The 21,883-nt window shown below is 35.9% G+C and overlaps 1 protein-coding gene across 2 annotated transcripts in view; it reads left to right on the plus strand.

Moving 5' to 3' along the window:
• The window catches only part of GABRA2 (gamma-aminobutyric acid type A receptor subunit alpha2), a 64,212-nt gene extending 42,752 nt beyond the window's left edge, over positions 1 to 21,460 (plus strand). For both annotated transcript variants that reach the window (XM_071556548.1, XM_071556549.1), the window contains exons 8-10: positions 625 to 777; positions 9,444 to 9,646; positions 14,400 to 21,460. In XM_071556548.1, the coding sequence (XP_071412649.1) occupies positions 625 to 777; positions 9,444 to 9,646; positions 14,400 to 14,708 (665 nt within the window). In that variant the 3' untranslated portion in view covers positions 14,709 to 21,460. The remainder of the gene's footprint in view (positions 1 to 624; positions 778 to 9,443; positions 9,647 to 14,399) is intronic.
• The last annotated feature ends 423 nt before the right edge of the window (positions 21,461 to 21,883 follow it).

Below are 21,883 nucleotides of genomic sequence, written 5' to 3' on the forward strand. Positions count from 1 at the left end.
CTTTACTGATTCTTTCATGTTAGTAAGTCACTGGTGATCGCAGGAGTGAACTTGTCCTCAGTGACTATTTTTTAGATGATATCTGGAGCTCAATGTTTAATCCTAATATTTGTAATTCAAGATTGGGATATTTGTTTAATTTCATATGGTAAATTACACTTTTTGTCTATTAAATGGTAAAGCATATAGGTTTCCTCTCCATCATGTTTTTGGCATTAAACACTGCATTATTCTACCAGACTCTAGATTATTTTCCTACATGTGCCAAGCTGTGATGGGCCTCCACAACTGCTTTCTAATCATGATTAAGTTCTCAGGGACCTATTGTGTGAATCCAAAGTTGCTTATGTGAAGAAGCCTTCAGGGCTGAAGTGCTTCTCGGGGCATACAAGAGTTCCTGGAACTTCCTTAATACTCATCTTTCATGAAACTCAGTGGGGATAAGATATAACTCTACTCAAAATCTTTCTTATATTCTGTAGGATGCTTTCTATTACAGAATACCTTCAATATAATATAACCCTAGCACATTTGGTTTAATAAATGTAGCAAACTTTCTCTTACCAAAGAAATGGACTTTAGATGATAATCTTTTGTTTTGTTTTGTTTGTTTGTGGCACCTAGGTGAATATACAGTAATGACAGCTCATTTTCACTTGAAGAGAAAAATTGGTTATTTTGTCATTCAGACTTACCTCCCCTGTATCATGACTGTCATTCTCTCTCAAGTGTCATTCTGGCTGAACAGAGAATCTGTACCTGCCAGAACAGTCTTTGGTGAGTATACTTAGCATTAACTTTATTTGCAACAGCTGAAGATGCTAAGAAGCATTTCAGCAGTAAAGACCTTTTTCATTCAAGTTAAAGTGTTTGTAGAATGTGATACTATTTCTAGTGCAAACAACTTTCAACTGCATCTTACATATCTGAGAATCCCAAAGATTTTGGAAATTAATACATACAAGGGAACCGTTCACATATATCCTTCACTTTTTAAGAGGAAAAAGATTCACAGAATAGAAAAAGATGATAATGTTTCTATTTAAAAAGTAAATATAGCAAATTTAGATGATTTTCTGGAATATTTTACCATGATATTATCCAAGTATTTTTATAGTTGGTAAATAAGAAAATTTCTCTATATATTTGTAAAGTAAGCAAATTAAATTTGAAATTGTTGAACTATTTGTGTTAAACTTTTCAAGCTGCAGTTATTTTAAAGAAACTCTGGGGGTTTGGGCAACACTTTTTCACTAATTCAAACTGGAGTGTACTCTGGGGTAATGAACAGCTTCAGCAGAGCAATATAATGGTGTTTCTCTTACACTGAGGTTTTGCTCTCTGTTTTAGCCAAATAAACATCTTTCTGATTTGTGTAACTTAAATTTCTTTTATTTTGTTTGCTTTTAAAGCAAAAGAGATTAGCACAACAAAAATAATGTCTCTGTGGAATCAGCCATCAGAAATGCTGCATAAAATCGTGTGATTAGTCATCAGTAAACACCATGCACTTTTCAAAAAAATAGGCCAAACTCAATTGCATATGAAGTATGATGTACAACAAAGCACTTACTATCATTCCTGGTAGAGCAAATGCCACACAAAACATTGTGCAAATTGCAGGTTTGAATATGAGCCTTATTGAAGTCAGATGAAATGGGTCATTGGTTTCAGTAAGACCAGAATTCTATCATGGTTTCTCAGGCAGCTGTCAGGCAGATTTTTTTCTTTCTTCAAAATCTCCTGTGAATTTAGCCATTTCTGCTTATGAAAATGCACATTCCTTTCTTCCAGTTTTGCAAGTACACTGTCAAATCCTTCCGTATCTCTGTCTTTGCCCTTTTCCCTACCCATTCCTATGCATTTAGGACAGTGTAACTAGTTTCTCCAAAAAGTCTTCCTAAAACATCTAACACCTAACATCTGCTCTTCCTAAAATGCACTTTCTGTTACTGTGTCACTGGTAACAAGGCACTACCTCAGTAACAAGGCACTGGATAATTTTCCTGATAATATTGTATCTTTTCTTGCACACCTTGTTCTTGATTTATTTGTTGTTTAATTTATGGGGGTTTTTTTAGAAATAAGTAGTATCTGCATGGCAGCCTGCTGCTTTAATCTCCTGGGGTTTAGTATAATATGGATAATCAACAGTGTCCTGCCCCAGGATGTCTGGGGGAGTTGTGCAGTGTGGCTGCAAGAACAGAACCACAGCGCACAGCAACATAAAACTTGAAATTTCTTTATTAAGCATGATGTGTATATGGAAGAAATAGCAGTTTCTGTGCTAGTATTTTATGCCTGCTACACGGACATGCACCTCACATGTCACTCAGGCCTCTTCCGCTCCAAGCCAGCTTAGACTGGCACCCTGAACCCAGAGAAACAAGACACAAGACATATTTCAGGCTCTGCCTGCTGGAGCAGCCTAGCCCCAGCGTGCAGCATTTGCACCTCAAGCTTATCCTTTTGCTTTGGGTTGGGCTGGATTTTCCCTGCGAAGCGTAAACTGCCAAAGGCTTTTCTAAACACACAGCCTCAGATGAATCTCCCAGTCTTTCTCCATACCTGTTGGCAGCAGTTGTCACTGGGATTTCTGATACCCTCTGGTCTCCTGCCTGAATGTGTTACAAAAATGTGAAGTTAGCCACAGTTTCATAACAAAGTTCATCTATTGCTTTTTGCTGTTTTTTGGCTGTAGTGAATTATTCTTGACAGTTAGAGCTGGGCAGGTGCACCAAGGGTTTCATTTGGGCAGTACTTTCAGGTAATCCATCCAGTGACATAAGAAACTCATACTACAGTTAATAAAACAAGCTGCTTTCAGCAGGGAATATAAAAATCATAGGAGATTTTCCTTTACAATTTTATTATCTTACTTAATTTTTAGTTTTTATATGGATTAGTCACTTGCTGGATACCCATTTTTTCATTGTATATTAAATATATCAATATTAAAATATAATTAAACTGAAGTTACTGTTTTTGAGAAAGTGTTTTTGAAAATCAATGACAATCAATGATAAATTTATTTCAAATAGCTTCTTGAGAGCTAAGAACTAACTACTGGAATAATGTTGCTCTCAAGGAAACATAACTCCTAGTTATTCAGAGCACCACTTGCCATTTATTATTTCATGTGTGAAAGAAGTTACTTTTTTCTTTCTATTCTCTTGAAATATAGTTTAAAATTCTAGGTTAAAATTAAGATCTTGGTATAATGAGGCTTATTTTATAGTTGAGCTCTTTAATCTGTTTTCTTTGTGACCTACTCTGTCCCAAGTGAATAATGACCTAATGCTTCAACTTTGCTTTAAATTATTGGAAGAAGAATGTTTTATCATCATTGATTAAATAAGTCTTGAATATGTTTTCTGTAGCAGAAAAATCTGATTGCATTCTTAATGGGAGAGAATAAGCCTGGTTCATAATCCTTTCCCTTAGTGCAAGATTACAATCTGTTTCATTTGGTAATGTGTTTATTGCTATGCATTTAGTGTCAATAATATTAGCAAAACCAATCTTGTTCATATTACTGAATTCTCGCTTCATTTTTAATGGGTAATAGCATTTAGAAGCATCACATGTATTTGAATAGCAGCATTAGATGCAGATGAAAGAAAATCAGAAGTTAATTTTCTTAGAGTTATCTATATTTTAACTCAGATGGAGCATCAGTGAGAATGTTAAAATAAATGTATTTAGATACGTAGTCTTTGTTAACTGAAGCAGGTAAGAACAAAAATTAGTAGTCATATTACTATTTAGTACATTGTCCGAAATGCAGAATTTTAAATTCAGATAGCTATGTTCTTTTGTCAGCTCACTGGGATAATTTTATTGTTATGCTGCCTTCCTGTGTGTGTGCATGTTTTTGCTTGTTTATGAGGTGGGTCCTTTCCATGGGGTGCAGTGCTTCAGGAAGAGACTGCTCCACTGTGGAGCCCCTGTGGAGCACCAGTCCTGCTAGCAGCCTGCTCCAGTGCAGGTTTTCCATAGTCTCACGACCTCCTTCAGGCATCCACCTGTTCTCTTGTGGGTCCTCCATGGGCTGCAGGTGGACAGCCTGCTTCAGCATGGCCTTTTCCATGGGCTGCAAGGGAATTTCTTCTCTAGTGCACCAAAGTACCTCCACCTCCTTTTACACTGACTTCGGTGTCTGCAGAGTTGTTTCTCTCACATATTTTCACTACTCTCTTCTCTGGCTGTAATTGCTTCTGTACAATAATGGGTTTTCTCCATCTTAAATATGTCATCCCAGAGGCAGTGCCACTGTTACTGTTGGGCTTGGCCTTGCCAAGCAAAGATGGGTCCATCTAGGAGTTGGGCTGGCATTGGATCTCTCAAACACTGGGGAAACTTTTGGCAGCTTCTCACAGAAGCCATCCCTGTAACACCCCACTACCAAAATCTTGCCAAGCAAACCCAATGCAACTTTTTAGTTGTGCCACTACAGAAAGAGGAACCCAAACAAAGTTCATTTTTGTTCTCTGGTTATTTTTACATGGGAATTGAATAATAGAGACTTATCTTTTTGAGCAATTTTGTATGTACAAAGAACCTTTTTTCCCATTTTGTTGAAAAAAATCTCAACTGTCTTCATTTAATTCTCCTCTCACATGCTGCAGATGATCTTTTGTGGCTGTAGAGATATCTCACCATTCACAACTTTCTGTTTATAATTTTTAATCGGGAATTTCAGCTAACAGTAGGCATAATACTCCAGTGGGAGGCAGTGGCCACTGGAAAACTGTAGCCCTGAGTGAGAGACAGAGCTGGCTGGAAACTAATATGTCTTCTCAGCTCAGTGGTGTGTGAAGACTCTAGCTCATATTCCATAGCGACATAATTACATGCAACTTTTATTGGAGTTGGGGTAAATAGCACTTTTCATTCAGCTGTTGGAATTGTCTGTTAATCAATGGGGAACTTTGTTCTATTGCTCAGTATTAATCCAGTGAAGGACCTTGAGCACCAATGTCTTGGGCTGACCTGGCAAAATGCCAACTGTCCAATACAGAGCCAAAGCCTCCCTCCACCACTGCTGAGAAAAGGAAGAAAGCTAAAAAACTGGAAACTCAAACAAGATTTATATATTTATACAGAAAAGAGATAATGAAAACTACCATATAACACACACTTACACAAATTAGATATAACAACATTTTTTTTTATTCCACTGTAAACAGATTTCATTACTCTAGTTTCATAAAGCACTTCAAAAGACACCTAGCAAGGAAAGAAAGAAAGAATAACAATAAAATGTTTACATCTCTGAATTAAAACAAAATACGAGTAATGGCAGCAGCAGGGCCCAAGACAGCAGCACAGCGTCAGCGTGTCCTGTCTCTTATGCAGCCATGATGCCAACTGAGAGAATATTCCCTATTCCTGTATTTGTATCTCAGTTTTGCATCATCTGGTATGAAATATTTCTTTGGTTGCTTAAGTCAGGTGACACCTGTCTCTCCTAATCTATGTCAGCTTTTCAGGGCCTACTAAAACTGAGGCCTAGCTAAAACTACCACAACCAACTTCACCATATGTATATGTAGCTTAACTGAGTGACTGAATGCAACTTTTCTGGAAACAGATTATGTTATGTTCCTTGCCTCCCATGCTATTTAAAGAGACTGATTTGTGTTGTTCTTTTACTGAAATGGTAGACAGAGCACTTGAGCTATTTTCTGTAATCTTTCTCCCAATGGGTGTTCAAATTTGTCTCCTGCTGTTTAAGCAAAATCATTGTACACTCCTTTTGTATTGCATTCTCTTGTAATACATATACATTGTGTAAATAAAAAACAAGCAGTATAGTGTGTAGCCAAATGTTACGGTGCTATACTTTAAAATACTGTATCTTCAGAATTTTTAAGCTTTTGTTTACACCTCTAACCATTTGCTCTTGAAGTGACAAAATGAAGCAGTAATCTGCATCTTGAAAATGGACAACAGTATTTTCTTTCTGCTCTTATTTGTATTTATGAATCTATTCGGGTTTTGGACCAGGTTGAGATACCTAATTACTAAAACCCAGTTGCAATTACTATTAAAAAAAAGAGAGAGAGAGAGACAGAAAGTGTGAAACAATAGAGTAATGTAACTAACTTCCTAATTAAAAAAAAAGCAATTTATCAATCCTTCTGTGATATGTGCTTCAACAATTGTGTGTATCTTTGCAAACTGGTATGATGAAAGGATAAGGAGCGGAAAGACTAGTCTGACATTTTAAGAAATAGAGCACATTTTAAATATTTTTTACAAATCATTTGCAAAGCTGAAATACCTCTTTTGTTACAGAAATCTCCTTTGGTAACTCATTAATTAGGGCTTTCACTTTCAAAGATTTCCACATTCTAGCACAAGAATGCTTGGATATGATTAGTTGACTAAAATCTCTTCAAATTAGAAAAATCAGTACATACATAAGAGGTGAAATTAGGGTCCAAAAAACTTGTCCCTGTCGAGAAGTAGCCTGCATTTTGCACACCAATATGGGCATAAACTAGTCACCATGACAGGTTTTACCCTTAATATATTTGTTCTGGCTCCTCCAATTTCCACTTTATGTTTTCAGTTAGGCAGTCTAGTTTTTCAGGTTACCTCTTCCACTGTTATGAACAAAACAGAGCTTGTATTTTCCACAGATATAAGTTTAGTGCCAGTGAAAAGTGTTAAATTTGCAGCCCTGGAGATGGATTTTCTCTCTCCAGTAAGCAGATGCTGTTTTAAAAGCAGCACCATAAAAAAAAAATAGCTCCAGTCTTGGTTTGAACAGATAAACCTGTGGTGATAGAAGATATTTAGCTTTTATAGGCATGCACTGCTGGGAAGGAAACCTGTAAGGATGTTAGGGTGTATTTACTGTCAAGTATAAAATGCTTGGTCCTCTTCAGAGAAAGGAAATGTCAATGGTTTATTTTTTGGATCCTTTTTAAAGACAAAATGATGGCTGCTCATTGGCTCTTACAGAAAGATACCTGTCCATTTCTTTCTGGCATCTATTCAGTGCCACATCTGTTGGGTGTTGAGCTACAAAAGATAGTGCTTGACCTATATATAAACTCTGCTCTTTCTACATAGCCAGGAGATACCATGTAGTCTTTACATAGCTTTTAATTTTTTTTTCCTCCAATACTTTGACAACTTCATTGTAGGGGTACAATCTGCTTGCTAGTTTTTGGAACAATATCAGTTTACTTGTGTTATCAATTAGACAAGCCATGAGGGGTTGTTTTGATCTGGTCAGTGTATAATTTTGTGAGGTTTAAGTTAAATCTTTTTGGAATAAATTAATATTTTTTACAAGTTGGCTATATTCCTCCACATTAATAATTTTTCAGTCCTCACAGGTCTAGCAGTGACAAGGAAGCAGGTTTTTTCCATTCAGTCCTTTTTCATAAAGAAGACTTGATAATACTGATTTTTCAAATTAACCATAATGTGCAAAATCATCTGTCCTTTGTCTGAAGAATAATAGCAATATAAAACATCTAGAGAATCCTAAACTGACAGGTATCACAGACTAAATATTCTGTCCAATTTTTTCCCACTCAATTCAGGTTAAATGACTGTGGTAGATTGAACATCTCTGAATTTACAGAGCAGAGGAATAAATGAAAGTGTGTTGGCAATGAGCTGGCAGTGTGCTGCTTGATTAGCATTTGGGTCACAAAGTGGTGTGGCTTGCTGAGCTTTTCAGAGAAACTGTCAACTGGTAGCAAGATACAAGATGTAAATTCATGATGTTTTAATTGAGACTAGGAAAGGTCAGCAGTAAATCTTAAATCAGATTTTTGAAGCAGTCAGTGGGGCTTACAGAAGATTAGTTTATTCTAAAAGGTAGGACTTAGAGCAATACCTTAGCAACTGTATATATTTACATGTGAATGAGGTCACCTTATATGTGAGAAACGTACCTCTGTATAATTATAATGATTTATCTAAAGCTCAGGACTGGTGTTAAAATTTACATGTGGTAACTTTAAATGTAAGACACGCTGTCTTTTCCCGGAGGGGCTGAAAATAATTAAGCCATATGTTGTGTAAGTGTTAGGAGAGACTAAGTTTTTTATAAAATATATTCTCTACACTTTTTCATACCTTACAGTATGATAGCTGCTTCCTTTTTGTTATATAGGCTAGTAGATCCCAACAGTGTCATGGCTGATTCCAGGCCAAATCTACTTCTTAAATTTATGGATGCTGAAAAACAGAAATTAGACATGTATGTTTGCTAAGGTGTCTGGATACTGTGTGACTCATCAGGATGCTTCCGTGCCTTGTTTTCCATGCTACACAGACCTTTGGAAGCACATCAAGAGAGAGTAGCAGTGAGGCTGAGTCCACTTGACTTTGCTCTCTCACCCTTTGTAGAACCATCAGAGATGGAGATTCTTTACTGAGGGGATGGAAATTGCAAAGGTCTTAGTAGGTGTACCTGCTGCCACTCTTTCACACAGTGGTTAAAATTGCTTCTTCTCTTGTATCAGAAAAAAAGTCTGAGCTACGTTGATCCTTGAGAACTCAGGTGACAGATTGCTGACAGCAGAGGATCTGACTTAGGGAGAGTGAATTTATTTTCTCTCAGGAAGCCTCTTAAAACAATTTTATGAGTGTGCCTTTGTTGAAGCTGTGATGTGCTATTGCTAATATTTCTGCCATGGCATTCTCCTTTTCCTGTCATAATTGAGTGTAGGTTTGCTGATCTGTGCTAAGTATATCACTTTGCTTTGCTTTTAATTCTGGAGACATATTTAATGGTGTGCCACAAAGGGAATAGTTTAGTTTGTTGAAGTGCGATTCAGCCAGGGGTGGGAGAACTGATTTACTTAAGGAATGGAGACTGTGTTTGTGGCTATGGGTTTTTGCTTGCCAAAACTGATTCAGAAAAATGTTCTTCTCTTCCTTTCCTCCCATGTTTTTTTTTTTTTTTTTGGTGCATAATTCATGGTTTCCTACTGCATCCTCATTATATAAAAATTACTGCAAAATGCTTTTAATAATCACCACAGAGAATGAACAGTCTTTCTGGATCATCAAGTCTTTTTTATGACACATAGTATAATTCGACTAATCTGGCATTTCAACTCATTGCTGTTCTAGAAAACAATCTATGTTACCTGAATGAAAACCTATCTTGTTTATGTCAACTGTGTCTCTGGATGGTTAGAGATACACCTACTGGCATAAAAAAGTAACATTATTTCTCATAACTAAGACCAATTTGTGTGATAATGTCACGGAAGTTTAGACAGCAAAATTAGACTAAAATACTTCAGAGGAATATCCAGATATAGTTCTGGCAGTTTATTACCAACTTATATAAGCAAATTTTCATTTGTGTTTCCAAAACATACTATAATATTTTTTTGTTTGAATTTTTGTTAACATTCAAAATTCAAGGAAAATTGTTGATGTTCTGTTTTTGTGTCACTTTGCAGGAGTAACAACTGTGTTGACAATGACAACACTAAGCATCAGTGCTCGAAATTCACTCCCCAAAGTAGCATATGCAACAGCTATGGATTGGTTTATTGCTGTTTGTTATGCATTTGTATTCTCTGCATTAATTGAATTTGCAACTGTAAATTATTTCACAAAACGAGGATGGGCCTGGGATGGAAAAAGTGTAGTGAATGATAAGGTAAGTCCTAAGGAAATAGGCCTATTTCCAGACAATTGCACAAAACCAGCTGTAATATATTGTTTTGATAAAATTTGCTAATAAAAATTAGTACATGATGATTTATCTGATTATTCATAAAATGTAATACAGATTATATTGGTTGATCACTTTTTTAAAATTAAATTCAGTTGGAAATAAAAACAATACAAAAAGTTATAATCTATATTAATTTTCCTGGTAAGGATCAGTAAAGAAAATAATGTCCATATATGTAAATACTATGAATAACAAAATCTAGAACATTTTGAACATTTCTAGTATTCTATAACTTATTCCTAATGATAGGTAGACATTAATTTTAAAACTAATTTAAATAGCAGTTGTACAAAATTCTTCTTCATCTATAATATATTGATGCTCTGAGAACAGTCATGTCCTAATTTTCTGGTGTTCATAGTGGTATAGATGTGATAGCATGAAGTTTAAACCTGAGAGAATTTCTTAGTTCACGAACAGAATGAACTGGTGATACACCTAAATTTGTATATTTATGGTTTAGAATTGTAGTAACACAGAACAAATATTAAAACTGACTTGTTTTTCCTGATATAATGTCTGATATAATTTGGTCCTATCTCAGTCCTTGATTCTACCCATAAAAACAATTTCTTCTGACAAAGAATACACTGATTTCTGTGATTCATCTTAAAACAGGATAGACTATTATTTGCTTCCTAAATTATTAAAGTAGATGTGAAACAAAGTTTCATTAACTGATGATTTCTCAGCACTTTGAATGCATAAAGATGACAAATATTCAGATAATAGTAAAGGAGAGTAAGAGTAAATGTATATTCTTTATAATTCTCTGTGACTTCTGGAAGGGTGTGAACTATCAGTGGCTTCAGGATCTGTTCCCTCCTGCTAGAGGTAGATACTGAATCACTGCAAGTTTATCAGCATCTCATGAATGAAGCTTTTCAGACAGACACATTGCCCTGACAATATAATAATGTGGAGAACCCTTATAAACTCTCTTATCATCCTTTGTTATTTTCCTTAAAGTAGTGAAGCAGTGTTGTCTCATAATCTTAGGAACAGCAACTGTTTAACAGCTAGGTAGTATACCTTCCCTAGGAATGACAAAATTAGCCATTACATTCTAAGATTTATATACCATTCACATTTCAGTTCTCAACTTTCTTCAGACTAACTTAACCAAAAGCTAAACTTTTAACTCAGTCATTGTTTTTCATAATGAAAATATGGTTCATCTTTATTATGCAGGCCTTATTAATGCTATTACAGACACATTTCAAAATCACACTAATTGTGTCTGAAAGGTAGAAAATACAGATGAATTAGCATGTTCCTCTCATAATTTGATTTGGTAATTTGCTCTTATTCTTACTGAATGCATCTGTACACCTAAAGCCAGGCTTACTTTTCACCAATTGAAGTGAAATGTGTTTCCTCACAGACAATCATCTGTGTTCACATTATAGGAAAATTCTCATCTAAGTGCTGTTGACATGGAATTTGTCTCACAGGAAAGCAGGTGCAGGAACAAACTACATATTGGATCAACTCTTTTTCACACCCCAGTCAGTGAGAAACAATGCTAAATTCCCAACCGAAGTTGGTGAATGTCACCCCAATCCACAAAAAGGGCTGCAAGGCTGACCCTGGCAACTACAGGCCTGTCACCCTGACCTCCGTGCCTGGCAGGGTTATGGAGCAGTTCATCCTGAGTGCAATCACACAGCACCTTCAGGATGGACAAGGGATTAGACCCAGCCAGCATGGGTTTAGAAGGGGCAGGTCCTGTCTGACCAACCTGATCTCTTTTTACGATCAGGTGACCCACCTGGTGGATGAGGGGAAGGCTGTGGATGTGGTCTATCTGGACTTCAGCAAGGCCTTTGACACTGTCTCCCATAACATACTCCTGGAAAATCTGGTAGACCATGGCTTGGACAAGTGTACCCTCTGCTGGATTAGGAGCTGGCTGGAGGGTCGGGCCCAGAGAGTGATGGTGAATGGGGCTGCATCCAGCTGGCGGCTGGTCACCAGTGGTGTTTCCCAGGGGTCTGTGTTGGGTCCAATCCTGTTTAACATCTTTATTGATGATTTAGATGAGGGGATTGAGTCCATCATCAGCAAATTTGCTGATGACAGAAATCTGGGAGGGAGTGTTGACCTGCTGGAAGGCAGGAGGGCTCTGCAGAGGGATCTGGATAGACTTGAGAGATGGGCTGATTCCATTGGGATGAAGTTCAATAAGGCCAAGTTCTAGGTCCTGCACTTTGGTCACAACAACCCCATGCAGTGCTACAGGCTGGGCACAGAGTGTCTGGAGAGCAGTCAGGCAGAAAGGGACCTGGGGGATACTAATTGACAGGAAGCTCAACATGAGCCAACAGTGTGCCCAGGTGGCCAAGAAGGCCAATGGGATCCTGTCCTGTATCAAAAATAGCATGGCCAGCAGGCCCAGGGCAGTGATCCTTCCCCTGTACTCTGCATTGGTGAGGTCACACCTTGAGTACTGTGCTGAGTTCTGGGCCTCTCAGTTTAGGAAAGATATTGAAGTGCTGGAGTGGGTCCAGAGAAGAACAACAAGGCTGGTGAAGGGACTGGAGCACAAGTCCTATGGGGAGAGGCTGAGGGACCTGAGGTTGTTTAGCTTGGAGAAGAGGAGGTTTAGAGGCATCCTCATCACTGTCTGTAACTATGTGAAAGGGAAGTTCTAGCCAGGTGGGGGTTGGTCTCTTCTCCCAGGCACTCAGCAATAGAACAAGGGGGCACGGGCTTAAGCTCTGCCAGGGGAAATTTAAGTTGGATATCAGAAAAATATTCTTTCCAGAGAGAGTAATCAGGCATTGGAATGGGCTGCCCAGAGAGGTGGTGGATTCACCATCCCTGGAGGTTTTTAAACTGAGATTGGACATGGCACTGAGTGCCATGATCTGGTAAACGGACTGGAGTTGGACCAAGGGTTGGACTTGATGATCTCAGAGGTGTTTTCCAACCCAATCAATTCTATGGTTCTGATTCCTAGATTCTCTTTTTATGTGACACGATTTCCTAAGACAAGGTCTTTTGGGCACAGCATCTAACCATTAGTATCTTACCAAGATTTTTAGATGGCCCAGATAAATATCAAATTTAATGTAATTTAAAACCTAAATTTGGAAAATGGGTAGATACCCCCAGTGGAAGTAAAAAATGTAAATGCCTTTATGTAAGGAATGTCACAAAGATTTCCTCACTTGTGCCACATCCATTAGATTAAAAATCAAAACAAACTGATACAACAGCTGATGACTTCTTACAGAAGCAAAAAATTAACTATTTCTTCATTGGTTTAATTGTGTTGTGGAAGAGACAGACTGAATCTAATATTTATTTGGCTGTCTCTAAATTATATATGCATATATTTAACATTACCTATTATGTTTTGTGTATAAATTATATATATATATATATATATATATATGTAAATAATATGTATTGTTTCCTGAGAAACTGTCTTCCATTCTTCCCTGTAGGTTATTAGAAATTTCTTAGTTTGAGATTGCTGAAAATCAGTAAATCAATGTATAGCATTACCGTCTTATTGCAGAGCTAGTCTGTTTATTTATATATATGTCTAAAACGCCAAGCTCGTATTCATTACGCATGCGTCCCTCTACTATGTGTACACATAGAGTCTCGATGAACTACCATTGGCTGAATTTTAACCCTTTGAAAGCCTACCCAATCCCTTAACAACACAGAATTGTTAAGGTTAGAATTGACCTCTGGAGATCAACAAATTTAACTCCCCTCCTTCAGGCAGGGTCAGCTAGGGATGGTTGCTCAGGGTCATGTCCAGACTATTTAATATCTCCAAAGATGGAGGTTCCACAACCTCTCTGAACAATCTGTGCCAGTGCTCAGTCACGCTCACAGTAAGAAAGTGGTGTGTGGGGGTGTTTTGTATATTTAAGAGGAATATTTGTATTTCAGCTTGTGCTCATTGCCTCTTGTCCTTCCAATGGATAACACTGGGAAGAGTCTGGTCTTCTTTACTGTCTCCCATCAGATATTCCTGTTTTCATCACTGTTTTGCATTTTTAGAAACAATAATTTCTGAAAAACAGAAATAGTTCCAGGGCTAGTTCTCAGCTCCATTCTTAAACTACCTGCCTAGAGTCCTTCTTTTTTTTTAAATTGCAATCTCTTTCTGATCCCTCTATGTGTGTGTTTATGTATATATGCATGTAAACACACATATTTCCCAGAGTGTCTAAAAAGTGTAAGCCGTTACTGAAATTCATTTATTAGTGGTATGTTGTGATATGTCCAAATAATAGTGATGCTAGTTTTATGTGGGAAAGGTGGCCTAATTTTAATTTTATTACAATGCTGAGGAATCTAAACAGAAAACATTTTCAAGATCTTGCAATTCTGTTGTAAGGAGACAGATACAAAGCAACTAGAGAAAGTCCAAGTCTTTTCGAGTTATCCTTACAATCACAGTAACAGACCCTTCCTCATATAACTTCAGTAGGGAATTTGATGGTGCAAGAGCAATCTTATGTCTTGCTTTTGGATAGACTGGAGGTCTTTATATTTGAATTTATCAGTATGTTATTCCTGGCATTTATTTTAATATTAATATACTCAAAATACATAATCATTTGTATCTCTTACTTTCGAAATTATGTTTTACTAAGTCTATTCTGGCAAATACACATTAAATATTTAACTTCATGCTGTCTCCCAATAGAAAAAAGAAAAAGCGTCTGTCATTAAGAAAAACAATGCCTATGCAGTGGCTGTTGCCAACTATGCTCCAAATATTACCAAGGACTCAGTGCTACCAACCATCTCCAAGAGTGCTACAACTGCAGAACCCAACAAGGCAAAACCAGAAGCGAAGCCACAAGAAGCAAAGAAGACATTCAACAGTGTTAGCAAAATTGACAGAATGTCTAGAATAGTGTTTCCAGTCTTATTTGGTACTTTCAATTTAGTGTATTGGGCTACATATTTAAACAGGGAGCCTGTCCTACTTGGCTTTGCGCCATCAACCTAAAAGCTGAATTGCACTGAGGACTTAAAGCATCATTGTAATCAGATAGGTTGTTTGCTATGTACAGTCCGACTAATAACTGCTAATCTGTGAACCATTGTGTACAGTGTGTATATAAATGTCTTGTCTGTGTACCTCCAAAGGAGGCACACAGTGTTAACTCATGGGTCTGTAAACAGATAGCACCCATGGCAAATACAGCCAGCTCTTTAAAAGTTAAACCCAGGGGACATCTGTTAAACTAGCATTCAAATATACAGAATTATATTCTCTCCATACAATGAAATGAAGATATGATCCTACATAATTATTTAGGAACAGTATTTTTTTAATTTAAAGTTAAAATATTTTTCTATAAAGTAACTAATTCTACTTTAATGAAAGAAAGTGTCATTTAAAAAAGTGATTTTTTAAAAAAAGTATAATTGTTTCATACAATAGCAATACCTATGTACATAACAGAGTACAGAGGTAGTAGAGTTCTACTCTTCACAAGCATTCTGGATACTAGTTAGACTGAAGAGGAAGGAGAGACTACTATATGGCAAAAGCCACAAATTTCTTACTTCTGTCCTCTTTGAAGTTGTTAATAAATTCATCTAAGTGATTTCAAGGAAAAGTGCTAATCAAATTTCCAATATCAACCAACTTATTCTAGTGAAACTCTTCTTATTTTCACTGCTTTAGTTATTCGATGCTGCTAAGCCAGGTTGTCTGGTTCAGCAAAGCTGGAATTCTTTTGCTTTTTGCTTTTGTTCTTAATTGGATTATTTTGGGGTTCATATAAGCACTCAGAAACTTTTCAGGATTAAGTATATCAGTAGTACACTTTTTTCTTGCCTAATGTTTTCCTAAAGCCAGCCATGAAAGTATTTACCTGTATTTGTCACAGCAAGCAGTGTTTTCAAGGGAAACAAGAACCATGATTTAAGTTCAGGAAGTTGTCCATAAAATAAAATTTACTGCTGCTTCTGTAAATTGCAACTTTACATTTCACTGACATAACTTTACAACAACTTTGTATACTAGAAATGATTTTGCTAAGATTTGAATGTTATTTTTTTAATAAAAGGTCATGCATCATCAGGAGGTATCAACTGTATTTCATATACATAAATATAAAAAATTGGAGCTGCCATTGGCAATTTTATAAGAACATTTAATACTATCAGTAAAATTATTTTTCATCTGAGCCTTTGCAAAGATTCTTTATGCCCCTAAAGGCCTGGTAAATCACAATGTTGAAAGTAATTGTGTACTGTATTTAGATTTTAGTATACTTGGCCAATCAAAAATATTTTGATTCACACATACATTAGCAGTTATTAGTTGACCTTTAAAAATGGTACACCTTTATGATGATGTCTTCTAGTAGAGACATATGTAGTCGTATAGTGTCATTTATTGCAGTTTTGTACAGTATTTGAGTATAGTGCATAAAATAGATATGTTCAGAGTTTAAAAAAAGTTGTACAAATATTTCTAAAATCAAATAAAAGAGTATCTTAAGACATGGAAATGTGCTAAAAACAACAAAGAGAAACACTGCTTTGTTTTGCTGTTTTGTTTTCTTGCTTTTTCTTTGCTTTTGATGTGATTCTGTTTTGTACTTTGTGTGACAGTATACATGCCAAGGTCACAAATGCATATTATGAATAGAATTAATAGTTAAGACAGAGCTGACATCAGTAAAATAAAGACATTTCGTTGGTTATAAATTAAAGGGAAAAGCATGGACAAGGTGTGTATCCCTTAAATTCCCTCTAAGTAAACTGTCAGTCTAAACATTTCTCATCAACAGTAGCTAAAAAATGAGCACTTTACTCATAAGATTAAAATAAAAATATCCTTATTTTCATATATATTTATATGTAAATGTAGATCTTCCATGTAACATGGAGATGTGTGCAATAGTGTGATTATGAGCATAACGCTGGAAGGCAAGCAATAAAAAAAGGTTTTTTCATGGTATAAGCATACATTTTTAAAATGTTTCATTTGTAAATTATAAATTATCCCTTCAACATCACATTGTCCAGGTATGAATAAATATATAAATATGTACATATGTACAAATAATTGTAAATATTAGGACTGTAGAAAAATCCCTTCACTTCTAACTGTTTTTGGCAAGGGGCTCTGACTGTATAGTTTAATGGAGACCCAAGCTAAACTGCTCTTGAACTTGAGTAGAGTAGCTCGATTACATTTTTGGTGACTGAGGTCTCCTTCCTGTGACCTACTGGGAGTTCTTCCATTCTGTTCATATCAGCAAGATCTAGGGACTCTCCAAGCCTCACTAGACTGGGGTATGAGAAACAGAGGTTTGTGTATCAGCCTTGGCCACATCCTAGGTACTCTAAGCCTTCACAGTGTTTAAATAAGGTTGTGTATCTCTCTTTGGATGGTACTCCATAATCAGAATTCTCCCCACACCAAATATGAATGTGCTCAGGGTCATGATGAATTACTTGATGAGGAAGGATTTTGCATCCTTATCCAAGAATGGGAGCCCTGAAAGGTTTTTAACAGTACAAGTGTTCTCCAGCAGAACTTGTCTGGAAAATAACGTGGGTAATTTAGAGCTGCATGCAAAAAGTGTATCTTCAGTTTGCACAAGAAGCCCAATGCTGTCTCATTTTAGTCAGCTCTGCTGCTCCTGTTTTTATTGGGTACAACTATTTTTTCATTCACCGCCCCTTTTGTTTATGCTTGTGTTATACTTAGAGTCAGTCACAAAGAAAAGGTGTTTATCCCATGTTAAATATACATTTATTGCACATTTATATAGAAAAGTAGGCATACTATATGAATTCACTCATTGAAAAAGAATACATTTTAAATATTTACATGCAGTTACTTTGGGCATCAGCAAGGCTTTAAAGTGGGTATGCTCCAGAGAAGTTTCACTTTTATATTTAGTTCAGTTGGTCCACATTAAAGCAAACTTCTTCTGTAGGAAGGAGTTTGCTTTATTGTTTCACTACAGAAACATTTACAGTGGGCAAACTGAATACATGTAAGTTGCAAATTTGTAAGACTACCAACTGGATAAAAGAATTTAAATGTAAAGATTTAAATGAATGGAGGCAAGGCATACCAGAATACAAGAGTTAGGCTTTTTTTTTCTTTTAACAGTATGGAATCTGTGTCTGGGATTTTAAAGCTGGTGTCACAAATTTACATGCCAAATACCTAGAAGTTTTATTTAATTTGAGTAAAACTTGCTTTTCTTAAATACATAAAGTAGGGATAGAGAGAATGAGTGTGAGAAAATGCAAGTCACTTCTGTATCACAGATGTGGAATACACCAGTGAATTTTTTGGTTGGCATGTTAATCTAATTTATTTTTTCATTTTTATTGGGTCAGGATGTTATATTTTGTATGTCTTAAGAAATTAACAGAATAAATACACTGTGGTAAACTTAGATTGGAATTACAGTAATTCTGAGGTTTATGAAATCAGTTTCCAATGTAGTACTAGGGCACAGAATTCTGGATGCATGTGGTCACTTAATTTAACAGTAATTTATAAATCAGCATGAAAACTATGGAGATCAGCAGGGTTTATCAGCCAGAGTTGTCTGCTGGAGTCTTCATGACAGATTGCTTTTTAAAGAGTGGCTTCCAAACTTCTCAGTTATGCTGTAGCCAATGAAATTACCTTTGCCTTCCATATCTGGGCTAATTCAACTTGTAACTGCTGCACTGTAGAGGACCTTTTAAAAAATTATTGTGTAGATGTTCTGAGATACAAGCTTTAGTTTGGGAGACTAATACCACCGAACTTTATTCTAAATCAAGGAGCTAATGTACCTTTATAGTCACAGGATAGAGCATCTAGACAGCAAACAAGAGCCTTATTGAATCACCTTTCCTTCCCAGTGGTTATAGGTGGTGAGACTTTTCAAAAGTGAGGTGATTATAAACTGTCTGCATGAAATTAACCAGAAGCAGCTGGGAGGGGTAGGGATGTATGGGGGAGGAAAGGAGGAAGGAGAAAAAGCAAATGGCTTTATTACCACATCAGTGGATTGTGAGGTAACTGAGGAAGAAGCCATTGAGGAAGTAATGTGTGTTTTTGTTTCAGCTTCAGTTCTGAGCCTTCACTGCCATATGTGAGTTGTGGGAAAGTAACCCTTGGAGCAAATGAAATTAAAATACTTCCTCTATAATTCTGCTGCACTTGAGGGACATGAGTTGTGCCTTTGAAAGTGAGAGGTTTCTACTGACTGCTTCGTGAAAACAGACCATCAGTGTTGGATACGTCCTGCCATTTGGGACATCTAGGGTGGAGAGGCTTCAGAAATTAAGTAGAACTTTGTTAATTCTACAGACTGTTTTCTTAAAAGTTATGACTTTCACTAAAGCACAGACAGTCAGTGTCCATCCTCCATACCTCTCATTTCTCTTCTTAAAGCTTTGTGGTGCATACATTTTGCCTTGGCCTTTCACAAAATAGATGAAGTCTATGCTACTGAACATTTCCATTCCTAATAAATTTGCGCAAAAGATTATTTTGGTGTGGCTATGAAGCTATCATCAGTCTATGCCCACATAATTTATAAACTAATGCAGTGAGTTTCAAAGTAGAGGAAGAAAACATTTTAAAATATACCCAGTAACTTAAATAGCTTCATTTAAAAACCACATATGATAAATGTACAATATCTAAACACACCTAAAGAGAATCTCTGAGTGTGGTATAATTTGATGTCACATATAAAGTTGTTTTATTTTTTTTTTTGCAGACATTGAAACACTAAAGTAATTATGTGAATTTATATGAAAATCAGCTCACACCTGAGCCTCAAGTAAAGAGAATGGTTCTCTATTAAGGACTGTTAGGATTCCTTCCACCTCATTCCAACAACAGTGTACCTTCTTCTAGAATGCCCTTGGTGTGCAACATAACTTTATTATATCCCTTTACTATCTTGATTTTTTTTTGTCTTTAATCAAGGAGACTTCCTCCAACCTCATTTCTGTAGATGACGCAAATCCCTAACAAGCTGAACTTTCAAGTCTATTCTGAATCCAATTGTTAGTTAGAGCCATCTGAGAATAAGTGATGGACTTCATCACTTTAGGCCTTTAGCAGTAGAAGTTAAAGTTTCAATGAATGGTAGATAATAATCACATAAAATGTTTTGCTCTACTTTAAATCACTTAATTTTCTAGATTTAGGTCTCTAGGTGCATCGTTTAACTTGTGTTTTGGAGTCTGTGCTTACATCTTACTGGAAGAGGCTAAATTTGAGGACTTGACAGCTCTGGTGGAGATCAGGGCAAAGTTTGCACTGAATTTAAAATAAAGCAGATTCACATCCTCAGGATATTCATCTACATCAATGAAGTCAGAATTTTTACAGAAGAGTAATACACCTAAGAGTACACCTGGGCTCTCCTTTGGATAGAGGTTGGCAGTTCTATAACCTATGAAAACAAGCCCTTAAAAAGAACAGTCAACTATACTGAAATACAGAACCTGATGTCTGTTCTATTCCTGGTATATATTAATGCCCTTTAAGAATGTTGTCAAAGTGCTCTGAGTTAGGATTAGGAGGTAACACTAACAAAAAGGAACTTGGAGGATGTTTAAAAATATGCAAGATGATGTATACTCTTCCTCTAGTGTTGGAGTCTACATAAATATATATAATTATATTTTTATTATTGGACAATTTAAAATTTCTATTTTGCTTTTAAATTTTAATTCTTTACATAATGTGAATACTTCACTCAGTCAGGGGTAGGTCTGAAGTATACCTTTATGCATTCAAGTTTTTCATGATTGCAATGAATACTTTCATTCTTCTGATATTAAAAGAGGCAAACTTCAACAGGTTGAAGTGTTATATTTGTTTTCTAGTACTTTATCCATCAAACTATGCTGTTGAGGATGAATGGAAATGGAGAATGGAACAAGATATTACTTTGATCAACTGCTTTTGATATTCTTTATTCAATGCTCATTTTGGCTGAATTTATCAGTTTGTAGGCTACTGTACTTTAGCATTAGCACGGAATGCAATGTAGTACTTTACATCTATTAGAATACATATGCACCGTATCTATAAACTGTTAAAAAATCAGTTCCTAAACACAACCCCTTCTTCCTCTCCCCTCCAAATAGTCACTTTATTTGGAAACATTTGAAGGCACTTTAATTTTAATGAAAGTGATTACTCTAAATCTTTTTATACTTTATTAAAAATATTAAAAATAAACTGAAGTCTGATTCAGACATGTTTAGCAATTTCTCAGCTGGGATGGAGTCAGAGATCATTTATGCATTGTATGAAAAATCTACTTTAGTGAGTCACTTAGGCATGAAAATGTATAGGACTTGGAAAATAGATGCTTCCAGTATACTAACAAGAAATAAGGAAACAGGAAGAATGAAACCAATAATTTTAATTAAAATTAAACACCAATCAAATATGCACAGTAAGAAACTGCATGATAAATGTAAGTATAGTTAACCCTGAACATCAACATCATATAAAATCTTCTGGGTGACAGTTCACTTATTTAGTAGGTTTCATAGTTATAAATAATTTAAGAGGATGACAATATTCTGTAATTTGTGACCTTGTTTTAACTGGGAAAATTGTTACTTTTCTAAAATGTAAAAGAAATATCTGGATTTATGTTTGAATGTGTCACTGCTTGCTGTTGAAGAATATTTATTAACCACATGCAAAATATTGCTTAACATTATCTTTTTGTACTTCTTATTAAAGTTAATTTAAATATAGCACATTTTGTATTTTTGTTTTTAATGCTTTGACAGCACAAATATTTAATTCCCTACATGGCTTTTCTCTTGGGACTTGTGTGTGGGTTTTTCATTTGCTTGTTTTTAAGCAACCCATTACAGCCTCTATGAAGGTGCTTTTTTATTAAAGACAGAATTTCCCAAAGGAAGCAAACAATATATTGGAAAGAAAATACTGAGAAAAAAAATATTGAAAGAAAATGAGAGTTTAACAGGTTGTCTATTTATATAACGAGATTACCCTCATGTATTCATATTACACATGGCAATGTTTCATGTTTTCAGAAGACTATAAAACATATTGCTGCTGGGTATACATTAACCACCAGTTGATTTGGAACATTAAGAAACCTCCTCCTAGACAGGTTGATTCATCAGTGGGAGTAGATGGTTGTG

Source organism: Pithys albifrons, chromosome 5 (assembly GCF_047495875.1).
Source record: "Pithys albifrons albifrons isolate INPA30051 chromosome 5, PitAlb_v1, whole genome shotgun sequence".
Taxonomy (NCBI): domain Eukaryota; kingdom Metazoa; phylum Chordata; class Aves; order Passeriformes; family Thamnophilidae; genus Pithys; species Pithys albifrons.